This window comes from Anarhichas minor, unplaced genomic scaffold, assembly GCF_050575085.1.
Source record: "Anarhichas minor isolate MPS153535 unplaced genomic scaffold, ASM5057508v1 ptg000136l, whole genome shotgun sequence".
Taxonomy (NCBI): domain Eukaryota; kingdom Metazoa; phylum Chordata; class Actinopteri; order Perciformes; family Anarhichadidae; genus Anarhichas; species Anarhichas minor.
The window spans coordinates 8,571,872-8,596,542 of record NW_027466582.1 but is presented as its reverse complement, the minus strand read 5'-3'; the positions used below and the strand labels follow the sequence as shown (position 1 = coordinate 8,596,542).

Sequence of the window (24,671 nt, the reverse complement as noted above, 5' to 3'; positions counted from 1 at the left end):
TCATATTAATCTTCTATTTACAACATCTTTATACGATAACCTTGTTGTCTGATGGGAAGGGAATTGCGGATTTATAAGAATGGTGTTGAAATATTTGAATGCACCATTATCATCACTCTTGAATATTTGTTATCTTTGTTTCCTCAGGATTTGTTAAATCAGCAGCAAAGCTGTAAACGCTGTCTGTCAGTGATTGAGAGGAATCACCACACATTGCAGAGGGCGCTCTCCACCAGTAAGGTGCTCCGAAACGTCGACCTGTCCCTGCTACAAAAGAGAGTGGCTGAAATACAGGGCTCAGCACAGGTTAGTGTTGAACTTACTTGTACACGTTGACATACCAGAATGCCACCGCATTACCACATCGCTGATTATATCAATTAGGTTACAAGAACATCAAAATACCCAGGAGGCAACAGTCTGCGCCTCATTTGCTTAACGTAAGAAAAAATAATGTAATTACACTCTATTACCGATGAGACCAGTTCCAATCACCACTACCTACTGTCCGTCCTCTCAGGTTTTGCTGAAGGAGGTTGGGGAATGGAGAAGGCAGGAAGAGGCCAACAACTGCCTGAGGAGGAGGTTTGAGGAATCAAGACAAGAGCTGGAGAGAGTGCTGAAAAAAGCTCAGGGCTGCTTGAGAGAGACTGGAGACGCCGAGGAGTTACTGAAGAAACACCACGTAAGATCAAACCCATAACTTTCTGCTGTAGCTTATCTGTAGAAAGAGAACACTGGCTGCTACATCTTTTCCGGACCACAAAGACAAACAGTTACAGTGTGTAAAACAGCAAAACAGAACTCAAAATACATCTGTAAGTCATTCTGTTCTTCGGTCTTCATCAAGAATTGATTCTCATACTCAACGCTTTTATTTTATTCTGCACAGGATTTTTTTGGCCAACTGGACCAGCGGTTGCTGAGTGTGTTTTTGAAGGCATGTGACGAGCTGACTGACATCCTACCACAGGAGGAGCAACAGGGGCTGCAAGAAACTGTCCGCAGGCTGCACAAACACTGGAAGGTCAGGGGTCACCATGCTTTAACACTCTCACTAATTACTGTACATCTCTGGAGGCGCTTAGCTGATACTTCATTAACTTAACCAGGAAGACCTATGGCTTTGATAGAGTTCCCTCCAGTGTGTTTCCAATTAACCTGTACTAGTTAGATTAAAATGCAACCCTCTCAGTGTTTACGCACAGTCTCCCTAGAGGATATTTTGTCTCTGACAGTTTTGGGGATGATATAATGTGAGACTCATTTATATTATAGTATATCTTATCTACCATGTCTCCTATACTCTGCTCCTTCTCACTGTTTCCCACAGGACATGCAGGGCGAGGTACCGTCTCACCTGCTCTGTCTGAAAGTGAAGGTGGAACAAAATCGAGTGGCTGTGATCATACAAGACTGCAGAGCAGAGCTGGACAGAGAAATACAAGCCCTCTCTGGTACCTGCACCAGTGAGCGAGTGATCAAAGAGCACAGAGTGAGCCTTGGATTTGGTAGAAACTTAAAACTGATTAAACCAGGAGTGAGAGAAGGAGAAAGATAAAATCACTTAATGTCTTCTTCAACATCATTCTGGAGCGTTCTAAACTCAACATTTCCTTCTCTTATCTCCAGACGTTCTTCAGGGAACGAAAACCTTTGACTTTGTGTGAGAAGAGGATTAGAAACATGGAGGATCTGTGTCATCAGTTGCCTGACAACGACCCGGCTTATCGAATGCTAGACTCCGCAAGAAGGGCTGCAGAAGAGGTTACAGAGCAAATCAAAAGCACCCACCTCAAACTGGAGCATCACCCTGATAAGTGGAAAAAGTGGAACGAGAGGTAACGGTTGACAAAAACTCAACTCCTTAAAGTCTGGAATTTCACTGAAGGGGCTTCAAAGTAGTTGTTCCTTTTTCTAGGTTCTGTGAGCTTTCCGATTGGCTCTCATCTCAGAGGAGGCAGGTGAGGCTCTTGAGAGAGACAGCGAGAAATTCCACCCATCAGGAGCAAGTGCACGCTGCTGTTCAGGTGAGCTAGCACATTATAGTTGCTGCTGTAGGCACAAAGAATAGCTGATGATTCAATACAGCTCAGCCTCGGTAAACCTGCGTTCCCTTTTTTGTGCTTCCACCATCTCTAGGCACTGCAGGAAGAGGTAGATGCCCGAGAGGAGAGCCTGTTGTGGCTTAAGAGCTGTCTTGCTGGACTGTCTGAGGTTAGCTCTGAGCTGGAGGTCCAGAGACAGAGAACAGCTCTGGCCAAACTTTCAGCTGACCTGCGGGCGCTCCTTTCTTCACTCTGTCAGGTATTCTAAGATATTCCAAATGCTTAAAATGTGTCTATATCCTGTGTTATCTTTCTGTCTGATCCTTTGCCTCCCTCATTCACAGTGGGGTGAGGAGGGCTCTGCTATGTTCCAGTACGAGGAGCTGAGAGAGGAGGTGCATGGTGCTCTGGAAGAGGTTCTAAGAGTGCGAAGGGAGGCTGAGGAGCAGACCAGCAGGATCCTGGATGCTGAGGACCTGGAGGAGGCCAACCAGCTTTATCTTATTCACCAGGTGTGTGTAGTGAGGCAGGAGAGAGATGATGTCAACTGTGTACAGATATTTCATTTACAGAAGCTTCCATCTAAAGGATACATCATTGAAATCAGTTGCTGTTTTGTGTTCAAAGTAAACAATTTCTAGCCTCTTTAATTTCTGTATTCAAATGTCTTACACTCAGTTTTTTGTATCTTGTGAGGTATTTCATGTTCCAAAGGCAAAAATAATTTTAGTTTTATTTATTTATTTATTTTTATATCTGGTTTAAGTGATCTAAAGACAATTAAAGACATTCCACAAACTATTTTGAAGAGTAACGTAACTGCCCCTCAAAGTCTTAGCTTTACTGACCTCCAGTGGTTCAACTTCTTTCAGTGCTGTTCATGTGTTCTCTAGGACCCTGCGACATCAATGTATGGTTACAATGTTACAAGGGTATCTTATTCTCATTGTACAACATGGTTGAACAACGAAATGGTGTAGATAGAGGTGCTACCAAGGACACTTCTGGATCAGGGGTAAAACCAGGAAAACACTGCTTCTCACTCCACTTCAATTATGCTCTTTTTGCGGCAAAAAAACAAATTTGTCACCTGGCATGTTGTTTTCTTTACTCTGTGTTTGCTATAGCACCACCAAAAGCGCCTGCATGCTAACAACAGAGAGGCAGAGCTTCTGGTGGCGCACTGCCACCAGCTGCAGAAAGGGGAGGGGCTCGGTCAGTCTCTGCGGGAGCTGGAGGGAGCGTTCAGAGATGTCGACCACAAATCAGGGGCAAAAGAGCACAACCTGCAGGTACACCAAGTCTGGATTTTTCTCACATGACCGTATGCTAATGTTTGCATGTGTGAGTGTCCACACAGACCCCTGCAGTCATCATTGATCGCTCCATGTTGAACCTTAACCAGATATTGATTGTTATGTGGTGTGTTTATTTAGTTTGAGTCTGTTGTCTTGGGATTTGTTTAGATCTATTCTATCGCTGTCTTCGAATTGATCAGAAAATCAACATGTGTCCGCATGAAAATGTCCAAGATGTATGGAATGCACAAGTTAATTATCAAGGGGAAAATTACTGTAAAACACCTTAAATCAAAACTCAGGGATGAATGTTAAAGGTTTCTGGTGTCTGTCCCTCTGAATAAATCAAAGCTAAAGATCCATTTTAGACAGACCTTATTACGCCAGCGTTAAATAATTAAAGAGAAAGAGATTGATGCAGTTGATGATTATGCATTGAAAGATGAGATAGAAAATGCATTTTTGTTCCTGGTAACAATTTAGTCCGATAATCTAGAATTAAATTAAGGCCAGAGACTGCTTTTGTTGGTTTGGTTCTTTGAATGAAACCAAACACTGCCGTACCCATTAACTCTGTATGTATGTAATATGTATATATTATTCTGCTGTTTCTTCATCATCTCAAGGCAACTCTGAGCTCCTGGCAGAGTTTTGAAGCAGAAAGAGAAACAGTTTGGAGGTTTATCAGTAATATCAGCAAAGAGCTGCACAAAAAACTGATTTTCAACAGTCTGGACAGCTTGAAAACTGAACTGGAGCAGAACAAGGTGTGTATATACAATAAGCGTACATGCATGTAGAGCATGCTCTGTATTTGCTCTCATACAATATATTTCTTTTTTTGTCTGTAGGAGCTCCTCACAAAGGTTGAGGAGTTTTCTGTGCGTGCAGCTTTCCTCCTCGAGAAGGCGGAAGAAGTTCAGCTTGGTCCGAAGAATCAAACTCTTCTTCTGCAGCAGGCCGAGTCAACCAGAGAAGCACTCGCACAACTTCAAGACCACCTCAACAAGAAGTATGTCCCGTCCTCATCCCCAGCTTCCCATCCAATTTAATTATAACGGAGTCTACTGTAACTCCCTCAAACTTCAAAGTCATGATTTCAGGTTTGATGTGGAAAATTGACGAAGCAATTTGTTTAATGGTCTACTTGTGTGCCAGTTTGTTCTCATTCCCACAGTATATCTAGATATGCATGCAGTATATTTGACTAAATTGTTCTCGTCTAATCTTGCGTCTCCCAGTGTTGTCCAGCTGGAGATGATGTGTATGTGGTGGGAGCGCTTCTGCAGCGAATCAGAGGCTTTCTCTCTGTGGATCAGTGAGAAAGAGACGGAGCTGGAGGCCATCAAGTCCACCTCCTCCTTAGATCCTCTGGATAAACACATCAGCACATTGGAGGTATATCTTTTTTTCTCTACCTTGGTTTTTTATATCTAATACTGACTGCACGCTGTATAGCTAAGAACATGTCACAGCTTCTTCAATCATCTTCGGATATTCATGAATAAATATGCATCATCCACATGTTTTTTTTTTTTAGTAGCTCCCAAGAAAATTTGTCAAAATTGCTGTCTGGCCTTTAGCCCGGAGTGTACAGTATCAGTGAGGCCTGAGGGTTATTAAGATTAAGATGAAATAAGATTAAATTTGAACATAACCCCAAGGGGGAAATTGGGTCAGAGGAGCTTCAGCGAAGACTAGGATATAGAAAATAAATTGATCATATTGAAAAAAAATGTAATCTTGGTTTTCCAGACCTCAGCCTTGTTAATCTCATGGAGGTGCAGAAGAGGAGAAAAAAAATGTCAAAAACATTTGGGATAACAGGACTTAAGAAGTCCTGCGGCAGACAAACTTCCGTGCTTGAATTTTTCTACAACTTTATGAACCTAAAGAGGCATTATTTTTTTTATCTATCATAGACAAAGGAATTCATTGAAGATAACACATAACATTGTCTGTTCGGTCTTGTTTATTGTCCCACAGGCTGTGGCAGAAGGTTTAGAGGAGAGAAGGGCAGCCCTGGCCCACATGGAGGTGGACTGTGAGGCCCTGTCGAGGTTTGTGACCCCCGGAGAGGCTGGACGTATCCGGGCTCGACTTGCACAGATGAGGCGCTGCTGGGAAGAGTTGATGGGGAGAGTAGAGCAGCTGGGAGGACAGCTCAACCAGAGCGCCTCGTACTGGCAGAGATACAACGATAACCTAGAACAGGTATACAGCAACACATAACGGAAAGGTTTGGTGCAGAAATTGTAATTAAGACTTTGCAGGGCCACCGGTTAAATATACTTTTGAATAATTGAAGCTGTTGTCATTATCAGGTCAAGAAAGCAATGGCTGACCTGAAAGAGAAGCTTGACTCTCCGGTCACATACTGCTCATCTTCATCTGAGACCTACAAAAGCCTCCAGGATCATATGGTAAGAAAAAAAACACAAAGAATGCCTTCATGTGACATCACCATATGGATTTATGGTTTTAACTTCAACTAAATCCTCAGGACCTGAAGGGTATCTTTTGTGTGATTTTTTTAAAAACAGTATTTTAATCAACTTATTATTTCTTATGACTATTTTAGTACATTGTTACTTGTCATGTTAGTAGGATTTATGTTCAAGAGTTTGTAGCCATTGAGGTTTAAGGTTCTCTGCGGAGCTGATGACAAGTACATATCCGTCTCCTCCAGGAGGTCTGCCAGGCTGTTGAGCAGCTGAACCCCAGGCTGATGGCTTTGTGTTCGGCCATGAAGAGGCTTGGCGAGGGCAGCCAGCTGGAGGAAGAGGTGGCTAACCTCCAGAAGCAACAGCGAGACTTTTTGGGAAAGGCAACAGAAAAGCAATCGACATTACAGAGCCTTCTAGCACTTTGGCAGAGGTAAAGTTATATGTTATTGAATTATTTTTTGAAAATAGGGGCATTGGCAAAAGAAATGCATTTACATTTATCTGAAAAAGAACATCAGTCTGTGTTAATCTCATGCATCTAGCTTTGCTGAGCAAATTCCTGAATGTTTTACTATTGAATACCCAGACATGAGCCATCCTATTTAGCTTTTAAGACAATTAGTCACCATGAGCTTAATTATGTTATTGCCAGCTGCTGTGATGCCTTGGTGGGCTGACTCTGAACCTTATGAGTGTGTGACCCTCCAACACCTACAAGACGTATGTTTGAATATTTCAGGGGTTTGTCACAAAACACATAGAAATGTTTTATTAATAACATTTTTAGCACAAACTGCTTTGGTCCCTGCGTCACACGCGCATCTTATCCTGATTGTAAAAATCATGCTATTTCCCCTTTCATGTTGCACATGTGTTCTTTCTGCTGAATCCTCCTCTCTGTGCCAATTTCCTCTTTTATTCCCCGAATCATTCCCTCATCCTAGTGTGATGAAGAGGAGCGAGATCTTGTCTATGACTCAATCTGTCTGTCCACCAGTCAGCCATCGCCTTTCTATTCTAATAATAGGCTTTTCTTATCACTTCCTTTGATCGCACAATAGACTTGGACAATAGACTGGAGCGATTGCTTCTCACTCTTCTGTATTAGTCACATGGTAGCTGTTTATAGAGTTAAAGCTTCGGTGCTTGTTTCATTGTATTTATCCAGTCGGTGGCTCTTTTTAGATGAAGTACATTTTCTTTGCGTGTGTGTGTGTGTGTGTGTATGTGTGTGTCTGTTTGTTTATGTGTGGCTCTCTGCAGTCAATCTTCTCCCCTGCATGTGTGTGTATGAGGGATTACTTACAGCACTGGGTGCTCTGGCAAAATAGGTTGTCACAATATGACCCTGTCACTGATACTGAGGCGTGGTCAGATAATAACACAATAACACACAGACTATCACTGTGTGTGTGTGTGTGTGTGTGTGTGTGTGTGTGTGTGTGTGTGTGTGTGTGTGTGTCTACTTTAAGATCACAGGTAACTAAGGTATTGTTAGATCAGTATTTATTCTATTCATTTTCAGAATAGTGCCGCATAAATCATATTTCATTTGAATGCTATCTTCTGAGTGCCACCTTTGTATCCACAGATTTGAAAAGGAGAGTTCGTCCATGAAAAGCTGGTTGAGCAGGTGTGAGTTTGTTTGCTGTCCAGACTCAGACCTGCTTTCTGCAGACAAAATAAAGCTTAGCAATGAACTACTAAACGTACAGGTAAGTCATTTTACTATTAGCCATTTGCATGTAGAGTGTTTATTTTCCCTTCTCAGTTATATTTTTACCTCACCGATTTCATAATGGGCTTTTGGCTATTTTTGTGTGGCATGATTTTTAAATACTTATTCACCCCTCCAGGAAATGCAGGGGGAGACGGCATCCTACGAGGCTCTCCTACGGGGTCTTGTGAATCTTGCGCTGTGTCTGTACCCCACAGCGCCTGAAGCTCGTATCCAAGAGCTCAGCGATGATCTCGCACAACTACAGGAAAGATGCACCTCTGTGAAGAACAGCACATCACACAGGCAATTATCTTGTTGGACATATCATACAGATAATTTAACTTTATTTATCGATCCAGAAATGGCATCCAGAAATTGTGTGGTTCAGCTTTTTTTCCCCAGGTTGTTTGTTTTGTGTAAATATACACCTGTCAAAACAATAATCATGTTCATGCCCTTAATCCAAACTGCCTTTCTCCTCTCTTTTAGGCTTGAGCTGCTGGAGACACAGTTGTCACAGCTGGAGCAGTTTGATCAGGCCCTGCTGACTATGACCCAAAGGAGTGAAACCTTCCTGTCTGGCTTGAGAAGCTCTTCCCAGGTTGATATTGCTGATCTTGAGTCTGCAATTAGTAAGCTGACGGTGAGAAATCAGTACTTTGCTGTCAGAAATGATGTCCTTTATGGGTTTTGTATATGAGAGTTGTTACAGTCAGCAGGTTTACATTGATTACTGTAGGAGCTAATATATAATATTTGTCTAATTGAACTATCTTGTTGCAGGAGCATGAGGTGCAACTGCAGGCACATGCATCGCTGAGAGACACTCTTCAGCAGAGAGAGTCCTCCCTGCTTCGCTGCTCCACTTCAGAGGCCCAACAGCAGCTGCAGGCCTGGAGAGAGGACTGCCTGCAGCCCCTCAATGAATCCCAGCGTCTCCTACTCCTCCGTAAAGAATGCCTGACTGAGTTAAAAGCTTTTTTTAAGAAACATGGAGCGGCAGCTCAGGCTGTTCGGCGCCTTCACGAGGCAGTGGAGGGCAGAGGGAGCTGGGACCGTTCAAAAGCTGAAGAGCTGCACCGTGGAATAGGAGAGGGGGCTAAAGACGTGGCCCGGCTTGAGGCTGAGGCGGTCGGTTTAGATGGGCAGCTAAGCAAAGCACACCTTAACATGAGTGGGGCAGAGGGGCGGGGCTCCAAAGACGTGAGCCATCCTCAGGCAAAAACATCTTGCAGGGGGCAGGCGGTGGCCCTCACGATTGCTTTAGAGGAGGTGCAGAGGGGCGTGGGATGGAGGCAGAGTGAAGCAGACGCTCTGGGGGCTTTATGGAGCTCCTTTAGGGAGAGGAGGGAGGAGGTGATGAAGAATTTGAAGAAACTGGAGAATGAAGCGCGGCACGAGGGGGCCAGAGAGAGCTCTGTACAGGCTTTTCAAAACAGGTACGTAAATGGTAATCGGGCTCCTGGATCTATTATTGTATCACATTTAACACAACAATAGTTTGCTCCTATACCAGCTTTGTTTTGTAAGATATATGGTTGAATATACTTTCAAATGCGTCCTCTGAGCTTTTCATTCAGAGACCTACTGTAAGCTAAACTCTGAGAATTTAATATATGAATGATGCCAAACCATAGATCCAAATCCTTTTTAAACTTGTTAAAACTGAGAATCTTGATATATCCCGTTGGAATCAGGCTAGTAATCCCCATTGTTTTCTTCTGCATCTATTTCTCCCAGGTTGCGTTTTTTCGTCCAGCTGGATGATGAGCTCCAGTCCCTGCAGCATTCCCAGCGGTGGTTAGAGGAGAAGGGAAGCCAGCTGGCCCAAAGAGACAGCGAGCTGGCTGGGGAGGCTCTCAGGGAGGTAGCTCTGGTGAAGACAGCCTGGGAGAGCGTCAGGACTCTGATCTCCAATGGGTAGGGATGGAGGACGACAAAGGGATTTTGACTTATTCATCTCATTTAAATTCCTTGGCTCTATTTGTTTTTGGTCCTGTTTATACAGCACTTGCAGCGTTTGTTGTATTTTTATAATTTAATCCAGTGCCAAGTGATAATAGTCTTGACTTTTTTCTTCTCTTTTCTCATGCAGTCAGGAACACAGTGGAGTTGTAGTAGATCTTCTCCGCCAGTTCCACCACTTGAAGTCAACCCTCGCCACTGTCGTTGAGAATGCTCAGGCTGTTGCTCACAATCTGCCCGACCACAACCATAACGCTCAGGAGGCCAAAAGGACTTTAACACGAGTCAGTACCTTTTTGTTTTTCCCGGAAAATCAGTAACAGTTACATTTTCAGTTTTTTTTCTTTTCAAATGATGCATATGGTAAGCACAATGTCTGGTTAAGATTCATACATCAAAACACGTGTGTCGTCAAGACAGAACATCCATTGTATTATTGTTGTATATAACTTGTATATATCCTGATATTCCAGAGTTGAAGATTCATAGCTTTCACTGGGCTGTTACAATTGTTTCCTTTCTTAAGATCACTGCACTATGTAATTCTGCAGCTCTTGTTTTACAAGTATCAGACTGCAATGTGTATGTTTTTACAATAAACGATAAACAATACTGTTTGTACAGTATCTCTCCCTCTAGTGGTGGTCTGTTGTCATTCTCTCTGCACTCTTCTCTGTCCCTCCAGCATGACACGGTCCAAGCCGAGCTGAGAGAACAACAGGAAGCAATGGACCAGCTCATCAGCACAGTGGAGGACCTGCAGAGAGAGCTGGAGAAGGTTCCCAACTCTGATGCAAGCTCCATCCAGAGAGACATGGAGACGTTAAGAGACCAGTGGCTGGAGGCGAGTGGTAGTTGATATAACACATGCTGTGCCATGCCACTATTTTGGTAAAGAAGCCCTGACAGCTGAAATCCCTGGGCTGTTTTTCATTGCATGATATATTGACACACTTGAGCGAGCTGGTCAAACATGGTGAAGTAATACTTTCTGAGTTTTGTGACAGTAATGAGTTGTCCTCATCCTGACACGCGGTACTTCATGAATTCTGTCTGGAGCTGGAACGTGATAACGACTATGGAGGGATTTGTGGTGTTGTTTTATGTGAAAATCAATTATGACTTCCACATTCCAGCTCTGACAAACACATGCGCTGTTCCAATTTTAATGATATTTATTTATGTTTTTCCCCTTTTCCCTTTTTACCTCTTGAGAGATTTAGTTGGCTGCTCAGCTGTCACAAATGAGACAGACATATAAACAAGTCCAGACACGTTATCTGCCTTTCTGTCTCTCTCTCTCTCACTTCTCATCCACACATCTGTCAAACCAATTAAGTCTCGTTTTCCTTCCGTCTCCCAGTAAAGCTTACTGTCCCTTGTTACATAGAGAGAAAGCTCAACACAAAGAGGGAGAGAGATCCCACCTCTCCTGAGTCTCCTGTTGATTGAGACGTATCCTGTTCTGTACTTAGACTGCTGCTCTCTGGTCCTGCAGGTCTCAGAGAGAATACAAACCAACACAGAGAGACTGGGCTACTGTGTTGCACTGTGGAGCGACCTCAAGTCCATGGAGCAGGACATTAACCAATGGGCTGCCAACTCCATCGCTGATCTCACCGACAGTGTTTCCAATCTCGGTGATAAAGAGCAGACAGAGGTCCATCTCGCCACATTTCAGGTCAGAGCACGCTGGACAGTCTGCATGAAAAAGTGTATGAATGATTACGGTGGTGTAATATTCAGAGTGATTTCATAGTGGGTGTGATTTAATTGAAATGTCCAGCACTTTGATCGACAGGCTGAGGTTGAAAAGAGGGAGAAGAGGCTGGATACCCTGCAGGAGAGAGTAACAGAGCTGAAGGAGCGAGCCAAACTGCAAGAAACCCCGATACAAATGCAGGTGATTATGGTGGGGAGTGAAATTCGCGCAAGATTTTACTGAAATTATTACAGCAAAATAATATTTTTTCCATTGACATTTAGGCCAGGGATTTCAAACACTGTTACAAAACTCCCAATGGTGCAGCACTTTGGGGCGGCCGTGGCTCATTGGGTAGAGAGAATAATCCTTGGCTGTTCCGAGTCCTCTGCTGAAGTGTCCCTGAGCAAGACACTAAACCCCTAACCGTTCCCCGTGTGCTTCTCAGCAGCCCACTGCTCCCAATAAGCTAGGGATGGGTTGAATGCAGAAGTTACATTTCATATATATGTACCTAATGTATATGACGACTATAATTAATTTCATTAAAAACCACAAGACCTTAAAAGGAACATGAAGAGAAATAAGCATTCAACTAAATATATAAAGGAAAAGTGGAAAACAACAACAACATAAGAATTTTGGTTGACGAATGGCAAAACATCAATTCACAGATATGGACGGAATTCTCTTGGAAATTTTATTTTTATTTTTCAACTGTCAGTCCCAAGGTCAATTGTAAACATTTAAACCTAAATCTTCCAAGCTTGAGAGAGTTTGGAGTACTAGATGCAGATCACTCATATACTGTATATTTGGGAAATGCTGCAGGATCACCTGGAAGCACATTGTGTGTGTATGTTGTTTATGTGGGATTTTGGTTATATGATGTTGTTTCATTTCTTTGTTGAACCAGGTCCTGGAGTCAGACCTGAGGAAGAAAATGACCCATGCGCGAGAGGTGTACAACCAGGCCAAACACACTCTGACCTACTTCAGTTTCCAGAAGCAGCGTTTGGAGGACCTCAGGTCTCAGATGGCCGAGCGGCTGGTGGCAGTTGAGGGCTCCTTATCTGACCTCACTGAAGCTACTTCTGCTGAAGACATCGGTACAGTTAAGGTATGACACTATCATTTCACTCAATGTGATACAAGAACACAATAATTCAATTCTTATACATGTTATACAGTATATATAAAATAATACTAATGCCTAAAGTAACCATACAGTCTTCCTCTACTTCCTAGTCAAAAGCTATTCCTATTGCTATCCCTGTTGCTTCATATTTCTACTAATCATGCACTATATGAAGACACACAATGATACAATATTCAATCGGTGATGCCTTAATTATTTAAATGGCCTCAAAAAATACACAAGGCAAGTTTATTTGTATCGCATCTTTAAACACAGAGGCAATTAAAAGTTCTTTAAAATTAAAGTCTGAGCACTCACCTTGGGTATGGTACTCTTCAATTGCCTATAAAGACAAACTGAGAGGCGTTTTCCCTCAGGGAACAATAGGGTCTCACGCAAGGGTCTGTCCTCAATTCTGACCCTCTTTAGGAGATCAGAGGTCAGAACATACTCTAAGCTGGCAGTAATTCCAGCTGTAGCTCACATCTGCAAGGTGGATGCAGCACATGTCACTGCCTCTGCCCTCTCCACCACCCTGTCACCCCCAATTATGAATACACATCCTCTTATTTCCTCACGTTTCATTTACAGGACCTGCAGGGCGTTGTGCAGCAACAGAGGGCAGACATGGACTCAGCTAGAGATGCTCTGAGTGCCCTGTGCCGGTCTCATCCCTCTCAGGAGCTGTCGTGCCTCTCCTCTGACCTCACCTCCATTGCCAAGCGAACGGAGGCTGTCGCCCAGCGCTGTGCCAAGACCAAGGGCAGCCTGCAGGATGGGCTACAGCTCCACTTCAACGGTAATAGATATATATGTGTGGTTTGGATTTTGTGGAGTAAGATTTTAATCTGGATCGTCTCTGTTTGATGCTTTATAACTTCTAAGTATAGATTTTAATAGCACTTAAAACCTCATAATCACTCAATCAAACAGTACACAACTACATGATGCAAAGTCATTTGTTAGTGGTGCAACAGATTTATTGTTGATTTATCCGACATTTTTCCCCATGGCCCACTCAATCCGCCCACAACAGCCCACACTCCATTGACACACACTGTCTGGTACACTGGTGCGCTCTCATCGCTCAGACACACACACCTGTGCCTCGGAGACTAATGTCGCTCTTGTCACATCTGCTCTCGAGGGACTCGTTTTGGGCTTGTTGCCAAGGCAACCCAGCACAGCACAGCATGGACACGCCCTCACTTAGCATCTGCCTCTCCTCTTCTCGCTCTCCTCCTTCGGGTCCCTTCACTTTTAAATGTTCTGTGCCTTTTATTTTTAACACATCAATTTTCCTGAACTTGTCAGCATATATTTATTTTAGCCTTTAGTCTACCACTTCTTTATGTTACTCCAAGCAGAGCTCGTCCAAGACTTCCACTCCCGGCTTACAGATCTGAAGTTGGAGCTGAAAGAATGTTCGAACCTGTCGGGAGACGCTGCCGTCCTTGGAGCTAAGTTGCAGCGGTTAAAGGTATTGTTATATGTCGTACTTTTACTGTGCTTTTCTCTTGGTGCAGTTGTCAGGGCATCCTGTTAAACCTAAAGTCTCTCAGTTTTTAGTAACTTCACTTGTTGAGACTGGCACGCTATCAAACGATCATTTTATATCGTCATTAGAACAAAGTTAATGGATTAAAGAAGTAATAATTATGTTATAGTAACAATTCATTTCATATCTTCCATGTAATTTACTACATTATCTTCTACAAAATGTCATCATTGAATAATATCCGTCATCATTAATGCTTCATTGGACCAAACTAAATCTGGGCTTGTAATGAACAAACGACAGCATCTTACTTACAGGAATTGTGCTGGAAGTACAAATACTCCCAGAGTTTATAACGTTTATACAGCTTCTTAGGAAGGTATAACCAGTGTTATAAGTCTAGCTCTGAGGGTTGTGGCTCTTTATATTAGCAGAGACATATCACTTTTTTATTAGCAACATGTTCCTTATACATCCACAGGTGTCAGTCGAGCGGACATCTGAGGGTGACGAGTGTTTCTCTAAGGTTTGTGAGGAAGCCGAGAGGCTACAAGTCCACCTGCCTAAAGCTGGAGCAGCACAGATCCGAGAGCACCTCTCCTCCTGTCAGAAAGAGTGGAGGAGCTACCTGGACTGCTGCTCTCAGAGCCAACGAGACTTGGAAGAGAGTATTGACCTAATAAAAAAGTAAGTCATTATTCTTGTTGTGTTGTGTGTTTATGCAAAGCAATTAGAGTTAAATGGAAATGCCCCTCCTCTCCAGCTTTAATGACTGTGTGGAGGGTATAAGAGACTGGCTGAAGCAGATGGATCTCAGCCTCAAGAGAGAGCCTGTTCTTGGGGCAGAGTGCCAGCAAGGAGCCCCAGACACCACAGAAGAGCTGGAGAGGATAGAAAACCTCCACGAGGAACTGCTTGCAAGAAGGTGTGTATATATGTGGGTGTGTGAGGCCATATGTTATAGATGCCATAGCGTGGGCTGTTAAATATTCCGAACAATATCATTGTCTCTTGAAAGGGACTCCATCGAGCATCTCTGCCAGGAGGCCCAGTGTCTGTCTGAAGCAGGCCGGGGGTCAGGGGGAGAGGTCAGAGTGACAGGCCAGCTCCAGATGGAGCACCAGGCCCTGCTGAAGGCAGCCAGGGAGAAGCTGCGAGGCTGCCAAGAGAGCCAGGCCTTTGGAGAGACCCTCCAAGGGTTTTGGGCCTGGCTGGAGGAGATCCAGGAGAGACTGGGTACAGTAGACAGCACCATGGGGACCAAAGAGCAGTTAGAGCAGAGGCTGGAGACTGTGCAGGTGAGAGGGGCTTTTGACTAGTTGACTATGCATATCTGTAATTCACATTAATTATTTTATACGATGAACTAAAGGGGTTGGAATCTTTAAGAATGCACGCACTTATTTAGTTCTTTACTTAATAAATCTACACAAATAGTTCTTTTTTTCTACAGTAGTTCTGGTAAACACAAGAGGGAGCTGTTCGCTTGAGAATGTATTCATCAAAAATTCTGATGTCTAAATCCAGTTCACTCTGACCCCTATTTGTATGCACAGGACATCCTGCTTTTGAAGGGGGAAGGGGAGGTCAAGCTGAATATGGCGATGGGTAAGGGTGAGTTGGCCCTGCGCAGCTATGGAGCCGCCGGGCAGGAAGTGGTCCGCTCTCAGCTACAGGAAGTGGAGGATGCGTGGGCCACGCTTCTTGTGACTACCATGAGCTGCCACAGGTAGACTGCTCACCTTGTTCCATCACCAAAAATGTCATGTGATGGTGAAGAAGAGGTCCTTCCTTTAACTTAACATTCGTTCATCATTTCATTGTAGATTTGCATTTACAGAAACTGGACAAACTGCAGAACTGTGAACTGCAAATCATTCTTGATTTTTGTTGTTTTTATTTTGCCTTTAAAACATTTAGCCCTCGATATTTTAGAGGCCATTTACCTGTGTGCCAAAAAAAAACCTCTCTTTGGACCAGATTATTTTCACCATGATAGATTGATGTCTCAATGCCATTAATTACCATTAGGTTAAATACATAATGAGCAGTATTTGTCTCATTTGGTAACTCTGATTGATGTACTTGATTTGGTGCGTTTTTTTGTGTGTGTCTGTGCGCTCGCATGACAGCATGCACATGCGTGTTGGTGTTTAATTGGGCAATTATGGCCCCTCCTAGAAAAAAATTGATCTCATTAGGGAATAAATGGTGGATGGCAAACATCAGTGGGTCACACATGGGCTGTGTTTGTGTTTTAAGGTTAAGGGGATAACAGGAGGCATGGGGTAGCAGGTGATATAGGTGTGTGTGTGTGTGTGTGTGTGTGTGTGTGTGTGTGTGTGTGTGTGTGTGTGTGTGTGTGTGTGTGTGTGTGTGTGTGTGTGTGTGTGTGTGTGTGTGTGTGTGTGTGTGTGTGTGTGTGTGTGTGTGTGTGTGTGTGTGTGTGTGTGTGTGTGTGTGTGTGTGTGTGTGTGTGTTAATGGCATTATTTGTACATGCAGGGATAACAGATGGCAAGGAAAATTGTGTGTATCTGCGCCTGTGTGTGTTTGAACCACAGCATAAAGAGGATGAAGGCACTAAGCCAGTATTACAGCCAGTATTTAGATTTATTGGCCATATCATGAGTATGAAATACTGTACCTGTATATGACAGTGAAAAGGTACACAGAAGAACATTATATGTACAGATTTTATGTACCAAAAGTATCTTAGTTAAAAGCAACCAGACTACATATATATTTGTATATATTATACGTATATATATACATATATATATATGGATTAATCTGAAAAGCAATTACTATTATTACCAGCCGCGACAGCGACGCTGGAATTGTTTTCTCCTTGTGAGTCTGTGTGTGAGTCATCATGGCAATATGTGGTCCTGGAGACATCTACTGTAGCAGGAACTACAGGCGGTTTTGATTATTTTGCCAGAGTTTGAAGATGGGTGTGGTCTGAGCAAGGGTGCAGAAAGAAGTGGGGTAGGGAGAAAGGAAGGGGCCATTGGCCCCTGGCCTGATTTGGTATCGCTGATGTAGTGATGCCATTGTAAGATGGTCTCTCGTTACTTTTTTCATTATTCAAAATGTATATTCCATATGTGCCAGTCACAGACAATCAGAACTAGATCTTCTGTCGTCCCTCCAGTCGACTAGAGTGGACCGTGTCGCAGTGGGGAGGATACCTGGAAGGTGCTGCCCAACTGGGATGCTGGATGGAGGCTGTAGAGAGAGAGGTGTGTGCCCCTCTCACCCCTCAGCCAGGGCCCAGAGAAAAGGCATCCCAGCTCGAGAGACTCCGAGCTCTGCTGGCTGATCTGGAAGACCACCAGGTGGCTCTGTCCAGCCTAGAAGAGAAAGCCAGAGAACTGTTCAAGAAGACTGGCGATGCCGGCTTTAATCATGGGGCCCGCACCCAGCTGCAGGTGCAGTTTGATGACCTCACAGCCTTGGTGGAGGTATAACGTTACTTAATCTTTCGTTGCATTTGGTTAAAAACCTTTAAACTCCCGAGCGTACCAATTTATTGTACTTATCTCACCAACTAATGTAAGTGCGTTGTTATTTTAGAGTAGTTGTTGACTGATTGTGTCCATTGTCTTTGTCTTCAGGAGAGAGTACGTCTAGCGCAGGCCGTTGTGTTGGAACACCAAGAATACCTGGAAGCTGTTAGGGAGCTCACTGATTGGCTGATGAGTGCTGGAGAGAAGCTACATCATTGGTCTGATACGTCAGGAGACTCTACCGCCATCAAGAAGAAACTGTCAGAAGTGAGGGTAAGGCAGGTTGTCAACATACAAAGAAATCCCCTTGTTCACGCCGACTGACACTCCTTTTGTTTTTATTTGTAAACACTTTTGTCAAGAAACTAATTCCAAATTTGACAAATCCCGGGAAAAAAAATCAGAACTATACGTTGACAGATAATAATTTGCCACATCTGACAGGTGACAAGTCTATTGTGCAGTAGAGTGCACATAGGTGTGCCGTCAAAGTAGTTTTCCTCGAGCTTTATCAGCAGATGGAGTTTGTTGTCATGGAATTGCAGATGTTCAAATTTACATTTTTTGTGGGCACTTCAAGGACGGCGTTTCAGCTGAAACTCTTGATTAATTCTACTTTGGACCATATGTGTTGGTCCTTTTGTATGATGTTAAGCTTTCACTAATTACGTGTGCATTGAAATAGTACTTCTATATAAATCCGTATTCCACACCATAAGTCTACATGAGAAATGTTGGATCCTTATCCTTATCCTTATCGCAGTATCTTATTTTATATTGAGGTTCTATGAGTGTAACAGCAAGTGATGTTTCTCTGAATTCCCACCACAGCATGCCTTAAGGATGTGCAGTGTTTTGGTGAAACTACACCTCGTTGAAAGATGTTATGTGTGTCGTATGTTGCTAAGGTAACTGATTGCTGAATTATCTGAACCCATCTAATCGTAATGGACTCCTGCTATCAAGGAGGGCAAACTATGTGGGGAATTGGAATTGGTTCTCAGTTTGTTCCCATATCACAGCCAAATATCTCAATCTCTCTTGGCACATTTTACTGCCACTATGTTGGTCTATTACTGTGTAAAAAAAGGGGAGAGCAGTGCAATTAATGCCTAAGCTTTTCCCTGTTCAATAATTCTGCAATTACAGAGAGAAAATATGTGAGGCGATATTGATTTGCATTTAAATTTGACACGTGGGCCCTTATTATCACATTATGTTGTGTTTGTAGAGTCATGGTGTGAATCATTTCAGTAGAGGAGGAAATATCATTTGTTGTATAGCGAGTTGCGCCATTTTCATTTCCCATTCATGGTCTCAAGGTTAATGTTCATATCCTTCTACTCACACACAACAATTATCAGCTGCTGTTTTCCCCCCCTTTTTAATCCGGCTATCAGCTCAATGCTATTGCATCACACTGGAGTGTTTTGCTTTTCACACTCTCTGCCTTCCGAGTGCTACCTTTCTACTCAGAATGAGAGATGGAGGCGGAGGATGAAATTAGATATAGGGAGAGAATACTGAGATAGCAAATGAAAACACAGGACATCATAAACGAATGCTTCAAAGACAGAATCAAAGAGATAAAGACAGTGAGCAGGAGACATAAGCCGCTTTAAATAGAATCGGAGGTTGCAGTTTCCGTAGCCACAGTTTCCGTAGCAACTTCGTCTCCTATCTACCTTCCCCATCTCTTCAGGAGCGTGTGGAGTGTCAGCTACTGGAGGGCCGAGAGCGCCTCAGCCGGGTGCGTCGGAGTGCAGCGTCCACGGCGGAACACACGGCGGCGGGTGGCTGCGAGGCCATGGACCGACAGCTGGGGGCGCTGTCCCAGGCTCTGGAGCAGTGGGAGGGGGCCGCCCTGAGGGCCAGGGACGACCTGGAGGGGGCCTTGGCTGCTGCTGCAGCCTCGGAGGAAGAATACCACCGTCTGACCGTCCGGCTGGAGGATGAGTTGAAAGAGCTGGATGGACGGCTGAAGGTGTGGAGCCAGGAGTTGATTAAAGCTGAAGGGCGGAGCAACGGCGAGGAAGCAGTGGAGGGATGGAAGCTGGCTAAGGTATATGAGCATTTAAATAAATGACAGTTTACCGTCTGAATTATTCACTGTTCATCTGCTCACAATAGTTCATTCAAAAAATAATAGATAATAAAAACTCTGTTCGACTGAGATTTGGGTTGGCGAACTGTGATGTGTAAAAAAAAGCTGACAGTGGCTGCTGTGCAGCACCGTACTATGTTAATTTTAGAGAAGGTGATTAGCATTGTTTAATGAAAAGTACCCACAGGCACACACACACACACACACACACACACACACACACACACACCCTGGGCAGACATAGGCTACATCCTCTGCATTCAGCTATGTTTTCTCTGTCAGTAATTAACCATTCCATTTGTAAATCCTAAAAACAGATTAGTTTGTAAATCAGCTTTACTGGGATGACGAAGGAGTGACAGCTACAATCCCATCAGTTTCTCTTGTTTTCTCCTCAGTCTGTCTTCTGTCCCCTCTACCCCTCCCCCTTTTGTTTTGTTAGCCATTATTTTCCACTATCTCTCCCTCGCAAACATTCCCCTTTTCAATTCCTGCTTCTTTCCCCTTTCTGTTCTCACTTGTTTGAACTCCAGTGTACAGCGATGTCTTTCCCGACTGCAGGGGTTGATTCTTAGATGCTCTTGCTCCTCACCTCCCCTGCTGCTCTGTTTCTAACATCCACAGGATGTTTACAGTGTGACAATTTCTCTGTACTGTCGAGGCCATGCCAGCATGTACACCTTCACACTCCTCCCCGGCTTCTTCGGCCATGCCTTCCTCTGGTTTTTCTCAATTTGGGGCTGTCAAAGAACAGAGGAGGAGTCTTTCCCCCTCCTCCGCTTCTCTCTCTTTCTCCTCCTCCAGCCTGCTTCCTGTGTCCAGCCGTGTTTTCGTTACGCGCTCGTTTGTGTGCGTTTGAACCAATCCTGCATCTGTGAGGGCTGACAGCTGAATTCCACCGGGAGAGAGCGTGAGAGAGTGAGAAGGAGGAACAAATGTGTGAGAGGGAAAGAGTGCAAGGAGTGGGAGGAGGGAGAAAGAAAGAGGAGAGAGGAGGGAAGAGAAAGTAGTAGAACGTTTGGACGAGGGAAGGAGAAGAGAGCAACGAGTCCAGGAGAACGGAGAAGGAGGGAGGGTTGTTTATTGGTAATACGTCAGAAGGAGAACAAGCGAGCGAGCGTCAGAGAGAGAGAGAGAGGGATAGGGATTGTACATATTTCATGGGACAGGATTTGATGACTGTGTGAGTGCAGAATGTGAGGCACGCTGAGGAGAGCGGGAGAACGTTATCCGCAGCTCCTTCCTGCCGCCACTCTCCGCGAAGAACAGAAATGCTATTGTACAAGCAGCACTGTGAGTATGTGTTGGAGTGTGTGTGTGTGTCTGTGAGAGAGAGAAGAGCTGAGAAGATGAAGCCAGGGTGTGAATAGGAATGTGAGTGCACTTATTGAAGGGTGTCATGCAGATCCATTGGGTGCTTGTCACTCGTTAACACACACACACACACACACACACACTCTGAGCCAGCTGGTGTCTGTTTTGTGTTGTTTTAGGAGATACTGGAGGGCTTGCAGAGCGCCGAGCCGATGGCGGAGAAGTTGAAAGGCCAACTTAACGACCTGGTGCGATACTCCAGGGACCTGGGCTCACAATCAGACCGGGTCACCGCGCTTATCAAACAGCACAACAGGTAAGAGTGTTCTGCTTCAGTGACCAGCGTGTGGTGGAAAATACTTTGGTGTTTGTTTTCTTTATGTGGATTTGAAATTAAACTGAGCTGTTTGCTGAGGCTGAGTGATGCATCATATTGTCATCCATGGATTTTCAACGGATTTATATCATGTTGATATGATCTTACCACTTTGTGGTTGAATAATTCAGATCAAGTTGTGCTTAAAACCAGCTTAATGTAACAAAATGTGTTAGAATTTTACACATGGAAGAATTTTATGCAATACATAACAGTAGAACATTTATGCTTTGCATAATTGTATAATTTCTTTGAATGTTGGTTAGATCATTTATATGATTTGGCATGTTTTTGCCATGTCCTAATATCGGGCACTATATCTTTAATAACATTATGATAGAGATTTTGCCAAGCCCTATTATAATCCTAATTGGGACAGTGTCTTGCACATAATAAGAAAAATGCACAAAACTGACCATGCATTATATGCTCATTCATTCCATAACACGGCACCATAACCAAAATAGAAGAAGGGAAGCAATCTCCCCAAAAACAACATTTGCATGTCCGAATGGACAGTGTCCGTTTTTACAAGCTCATTTGTATAGAGGCGTGTGTGTGTGTGTGTGTGTGTGTGTGTGTGTGTGTGGCCATCTTGCACACTGAGTTGTGACATGTGTCAGCCAGGCTAAAGGAAGTCTTAAAGGTGACGGAGGGCACCAGAGCCACCAGTTGCTATGCAACATTTAACTACCTTCCCTTCGCCTCTGCTTGTTTGTTTTGGTTTGTGTCTTTCTCAAGTTCACTTGTATGCAATGCTGAGTGTGATTTGAGGGAAATCAGATACATTTGGATGGTCTTTTTTATCCTTGCGCTCAAATTTTTACAAGTGAGCCTGTGTTCATTTAGTGCTTGTTTATAAACACACCATGCAATGCCTATTCATACATGCGTGCATACAACCATACACACACACACACACACACACACATGCATACACAAGTATGAACATCTCCAGTAACACAAATGATCTCCTTAATTTGCATGGATGACATAGTGAGCTAGTGTGCGGTAGTGAGGGCTGTTTGTAGGGCACTGTGACACTGTAACATTTATTGGCAGACAACCTGAGTGAGGTCAGCTTGTTGGAGATGCTTTGGCTGGTAATTGACTTTGGCTGCTGATTGGCAAAAACAGCACCCTTCCTCATTCACTGGTCTTTTTAGTCTGTAATAGACTTGGCCTGTGTGCTCTTCGCACCTGTCCCGCATTAGGCACAGCAGAAAGAAGGGCAGGGAGAGAGAGACGGAGTGAATAGAAGAGGAAAAGGTAGTTACTCCCCCTTCCTTTCCATAGCACATGCCAGATTTTGTCTGTCACAGCAGAAAAAAAGTGCCTCTTCCACTCTCATACCATCCCCACTGTACGAGCCTTTCATGCTCTCATCGCATCATTAAAACTCAAGGGTGTTTGTGTGCGTTAAAGTGTGTGTCGATAGAAGGTTGTGTGTGCTTTTGCCTCCCTTTGGACAGTAACCCTTGCTTAAACAGCTGCGCACCTTGTTTCCCTGCTGTAATCCTCTCCATCCCTTCTTCCACTCACCCATTTAACCTTCACCCACTGCCCGATATGTATGAAAGCCAATGCCTCTTTTCCTTTGTTGTCCTTCATCTTCCTTATTTGGGTTTTATGCGCATTCTGATTTTGCATACTAAATAAATATTGTCTGTGCAGTTAATGTTCCAATTTTGCCTGGGGTATAAAGAAAGGGATTTTACTCATACATTAGATGGGCCAGTAACCCTACATTGCCATATTGTACAGTTCTGAACCAGCGCAGTGTGTCCTGTACAGCATATAGTGAGGCAATAAATGTACAATAAATGTCTTGTTATTATCACAAAGTCTGTATTGTTGCTGTATTCTGTGGTTGCAGCTATAGATTCTGATGGATATATCAACAACACAAAGAATGTTCAGCATTTGATTAGTCCGTGGTGATAAAATACAGCCTACTAAAATGTCAAATTGTCCCTTTAATACACCATCACTGTAACCTCTCCCTGCCATATCCTTTCCATCTCACCCTTGTTCTTACAGCATCAATCTGTCAACCCTCGTTCTCTCCATCTTGTCGCCCCTGTGAACTCTTACCCCACTCATATGTCGCCTCTCAACCCCCTCCTAAGCAGTACCCCTTACCACCATCCCCCACTCTCCCTCTTTGCCCCAATGCTCATTCCTTCCACTTCACCCGCTTTACCATTTCTCCACCTGCCTGCTTCCCACTCCAGCTCATCTCTCTCGTGAAGACAGCATTTACAGTATCTGAGCATCTGCACATGCATCCTCTTTGTTTTGATGAGCACATGGACAGTAGACGGCAAACTCTCCTCTGGTTGTAACCCCTCTCTTTCTTTGTTCATTTCCCAAGATGGATCTCAACCTGTGAACAACATGTTTTAATCAGTCCCTAACTTCTCTTTTGTCCCCCAGTCTCAGTCTTCGTGCATCCAGGGAGTGTCAAAATAAGGAGCGCTTGTTGGAGCAGAGGTTCCGGGCAGCCTTGAGAGACTTCCAGCAGTGGTTGGTCAACGCCAAAATCAGCACAGCCAAATGCTTTGATGTGCCACAGAGTGTCGCCGAGGCCTTCACCGCTCTGCAGAGGATCCAAGTAAGAGAAAGCTCTTATTTAGACCAGACATCTGTTAAATTCTTACTATGTTCTTAAGACGTTGGTGACATGAACTTGTGGTCTTGTGCAGTCCTCACCACGGTGTTTTTGCACTCTACGTTACAGACATCATTTGGAAATCACACTATTGTTCAGCCTTTTTCAGCTATTGCTGCTTACTTACCCAGTTTTTATTATCTTTATTGCTGCTGGAAACATGAAGTGCATCTCCTCCTGTGCAGCAGAGAGGTTTCCCTGGGGCAGACCTACCAGACACAGAACAGCAAATAAACAGATTGAATCACATTTTGTCATGTTATTCAGGGAAAGGAAGTAGGAGAATTGATATTTAATGTGACTGAATATAACTTCCAATTCAGCCTTTTGAGAAAGAGCTACATTTTTAATAGCTTTGGTGGCAGAATAGGTAATAATACCCCTGCATATACTGTCATGTCTGATTGCTACACAGAATGGCCCTATAGTCTCACACTATTGCCCATTAACCAGCTGCAGTGAAGCAGTAATGATTTCAGAGCAAGTAACTGCTGATGGTGGAGTTACATGTAGGGAAGGGTGATTTATCTACTTCCATAAACCAGAAATAATCAGCCTGTTGAGGAAATGAAATCAACAATCTTCTTGCCAGAAAAGTAATTTTGTGTTCTTCCACCTTTGGGCTGCCACTGCTACCTACTAGTGCTAATTTTAATGTATTTGCATGGACAGCGCAGGCTAAGCAAAGATTGCTAACACAAAGGGATAGTTGAAATGATGCAATAGTTGAAGAATCAATCTACTTTCAATGGGAGATTACTCAATGGGGGTTGTCTGTATTGACATGCCGACTGTTGACTGTCCTCTGGTGGGCTTGTTGGAGTGGACCTGCCGTTGGCTGCATAAGCTGGCAGTGGGTGATAGCCAAGAGGGATAAGA

General features: G+C 43.8%; 1 protein-coding gene across 1 annotated transcript in view; it reads left to right on the top strand.

Moving 5' to 3' along the window:
* Positions 1–24,671, top strand: part of syne1a (spectrin repeat containing, nuclear envelope 1a) — a 111,020-nt gene that overhangs the window by 21,665 nt on the left and 64,684 nt on the right. Inside the window, exons 21-56 of the mRNA XM_076084527.1 lie at positions 148–306; positions 521–685; positions 893–1,027; positions 1,334–1,495; positions 1,633–1,841; positions 1,922–2,030; positions 2,143–2,307; positions 2,393–2,560; positions 3,176–3,340; positions 3,973–4,113; positions 4,198–4,358; positions 4,588–4,744; positions 5,333–5,560; positions 5,671–5,769; positions 6,036–6,223; positions 7,385–7,508; positions 7,650–7,816; positions 8,003–8,156; positions 8,297–8,952; positions 9,254–9,433; positions 9,609–9,762; positions 10,164–10,322; positions 10,977–11,159; positions 11,280–11,381; positions 12,097–12,300; positions 12,910–13,117; positions 13,686–13,798; positions 14,298–14,503; positions 14,580–14,741; positions 14,835–15,114; positions 15,373–15,545; positions 16,973–17,282; positions 17,436–17,600; positions 19,030–19,389; positions 20,925–21,061; positions 23,558–23,735. Coding sequence (XP_075940642.1) covers positions 148–306; positions 521–685; positions 893–1,027; positions 1,334–1,495; positions 1,633–1,841; positions 1,922–2,030; positions 2,143–2,307; positions 2,393–2,560; positions 3,176–3,340; positions 3,973–4,113; positions 4,198–4,358; positions 4,588–4,744; positions 5,333–5,560; positions 5,671–5,769; positions 6,036–6,223; positions 7,385–7,508; positions 7,650–7,816; positions 8,003–8,156; positions 8,297–8,952; positions 9,254–9,433; positions 9,609–9,762; positions 10,164–10,322; positions 10,977–11,159; positions 11,280–11,381; positions 12,097–12,300; positions 12,910–13,117; positions 13,686–13,798; positions 14,298–14,503; positions 14,580–14,741; positions 14,835–15,114; positions 15,373–15,545; positions 16,973–17,282; positions 17,436–17,600; positions 19,030–19,389; positions 20,925–21,061; positions 23,558–23,735 — 6,786 coding nt within the window. The remainder of the gene's footprint in view (positions 1–147; positions 307–520; positions 686–892; positions 1,028–1,333; positions 1,496–1,632; positions 1,842–1,921; positions 2,031–2,142; positions 2,308–2,392; positions 2,561–3,175; positions 3,341–3,972; positions 4,114–4,197; positions 4,359–4,587; positions 4,745–5,332; positions 5,561–5,670; positions 5,770–6,035; positions 6,224–7,384; positions 7,509–7,649; positions 7,817–8,002; positions 8,157–8,296; positions 8,953–9,253; positions 9,434–9,608; positions 9,763–10,163; positions 10,323–10,976; positions 11,160–11,279; positions 11,382–12,096; positions 12,301–12,909; positions 13,118–13,685; positions 13,799–14,297; positions 14,504–14,579; positions 14,742–14,834; positions 15,115–15,372; positions 15,546–16,972; positions 17,283–17,435; positions 17,601–19,029; positions 19,390–20,924; positions 21,062–23,557; positions 23,736–24,671) is intronic.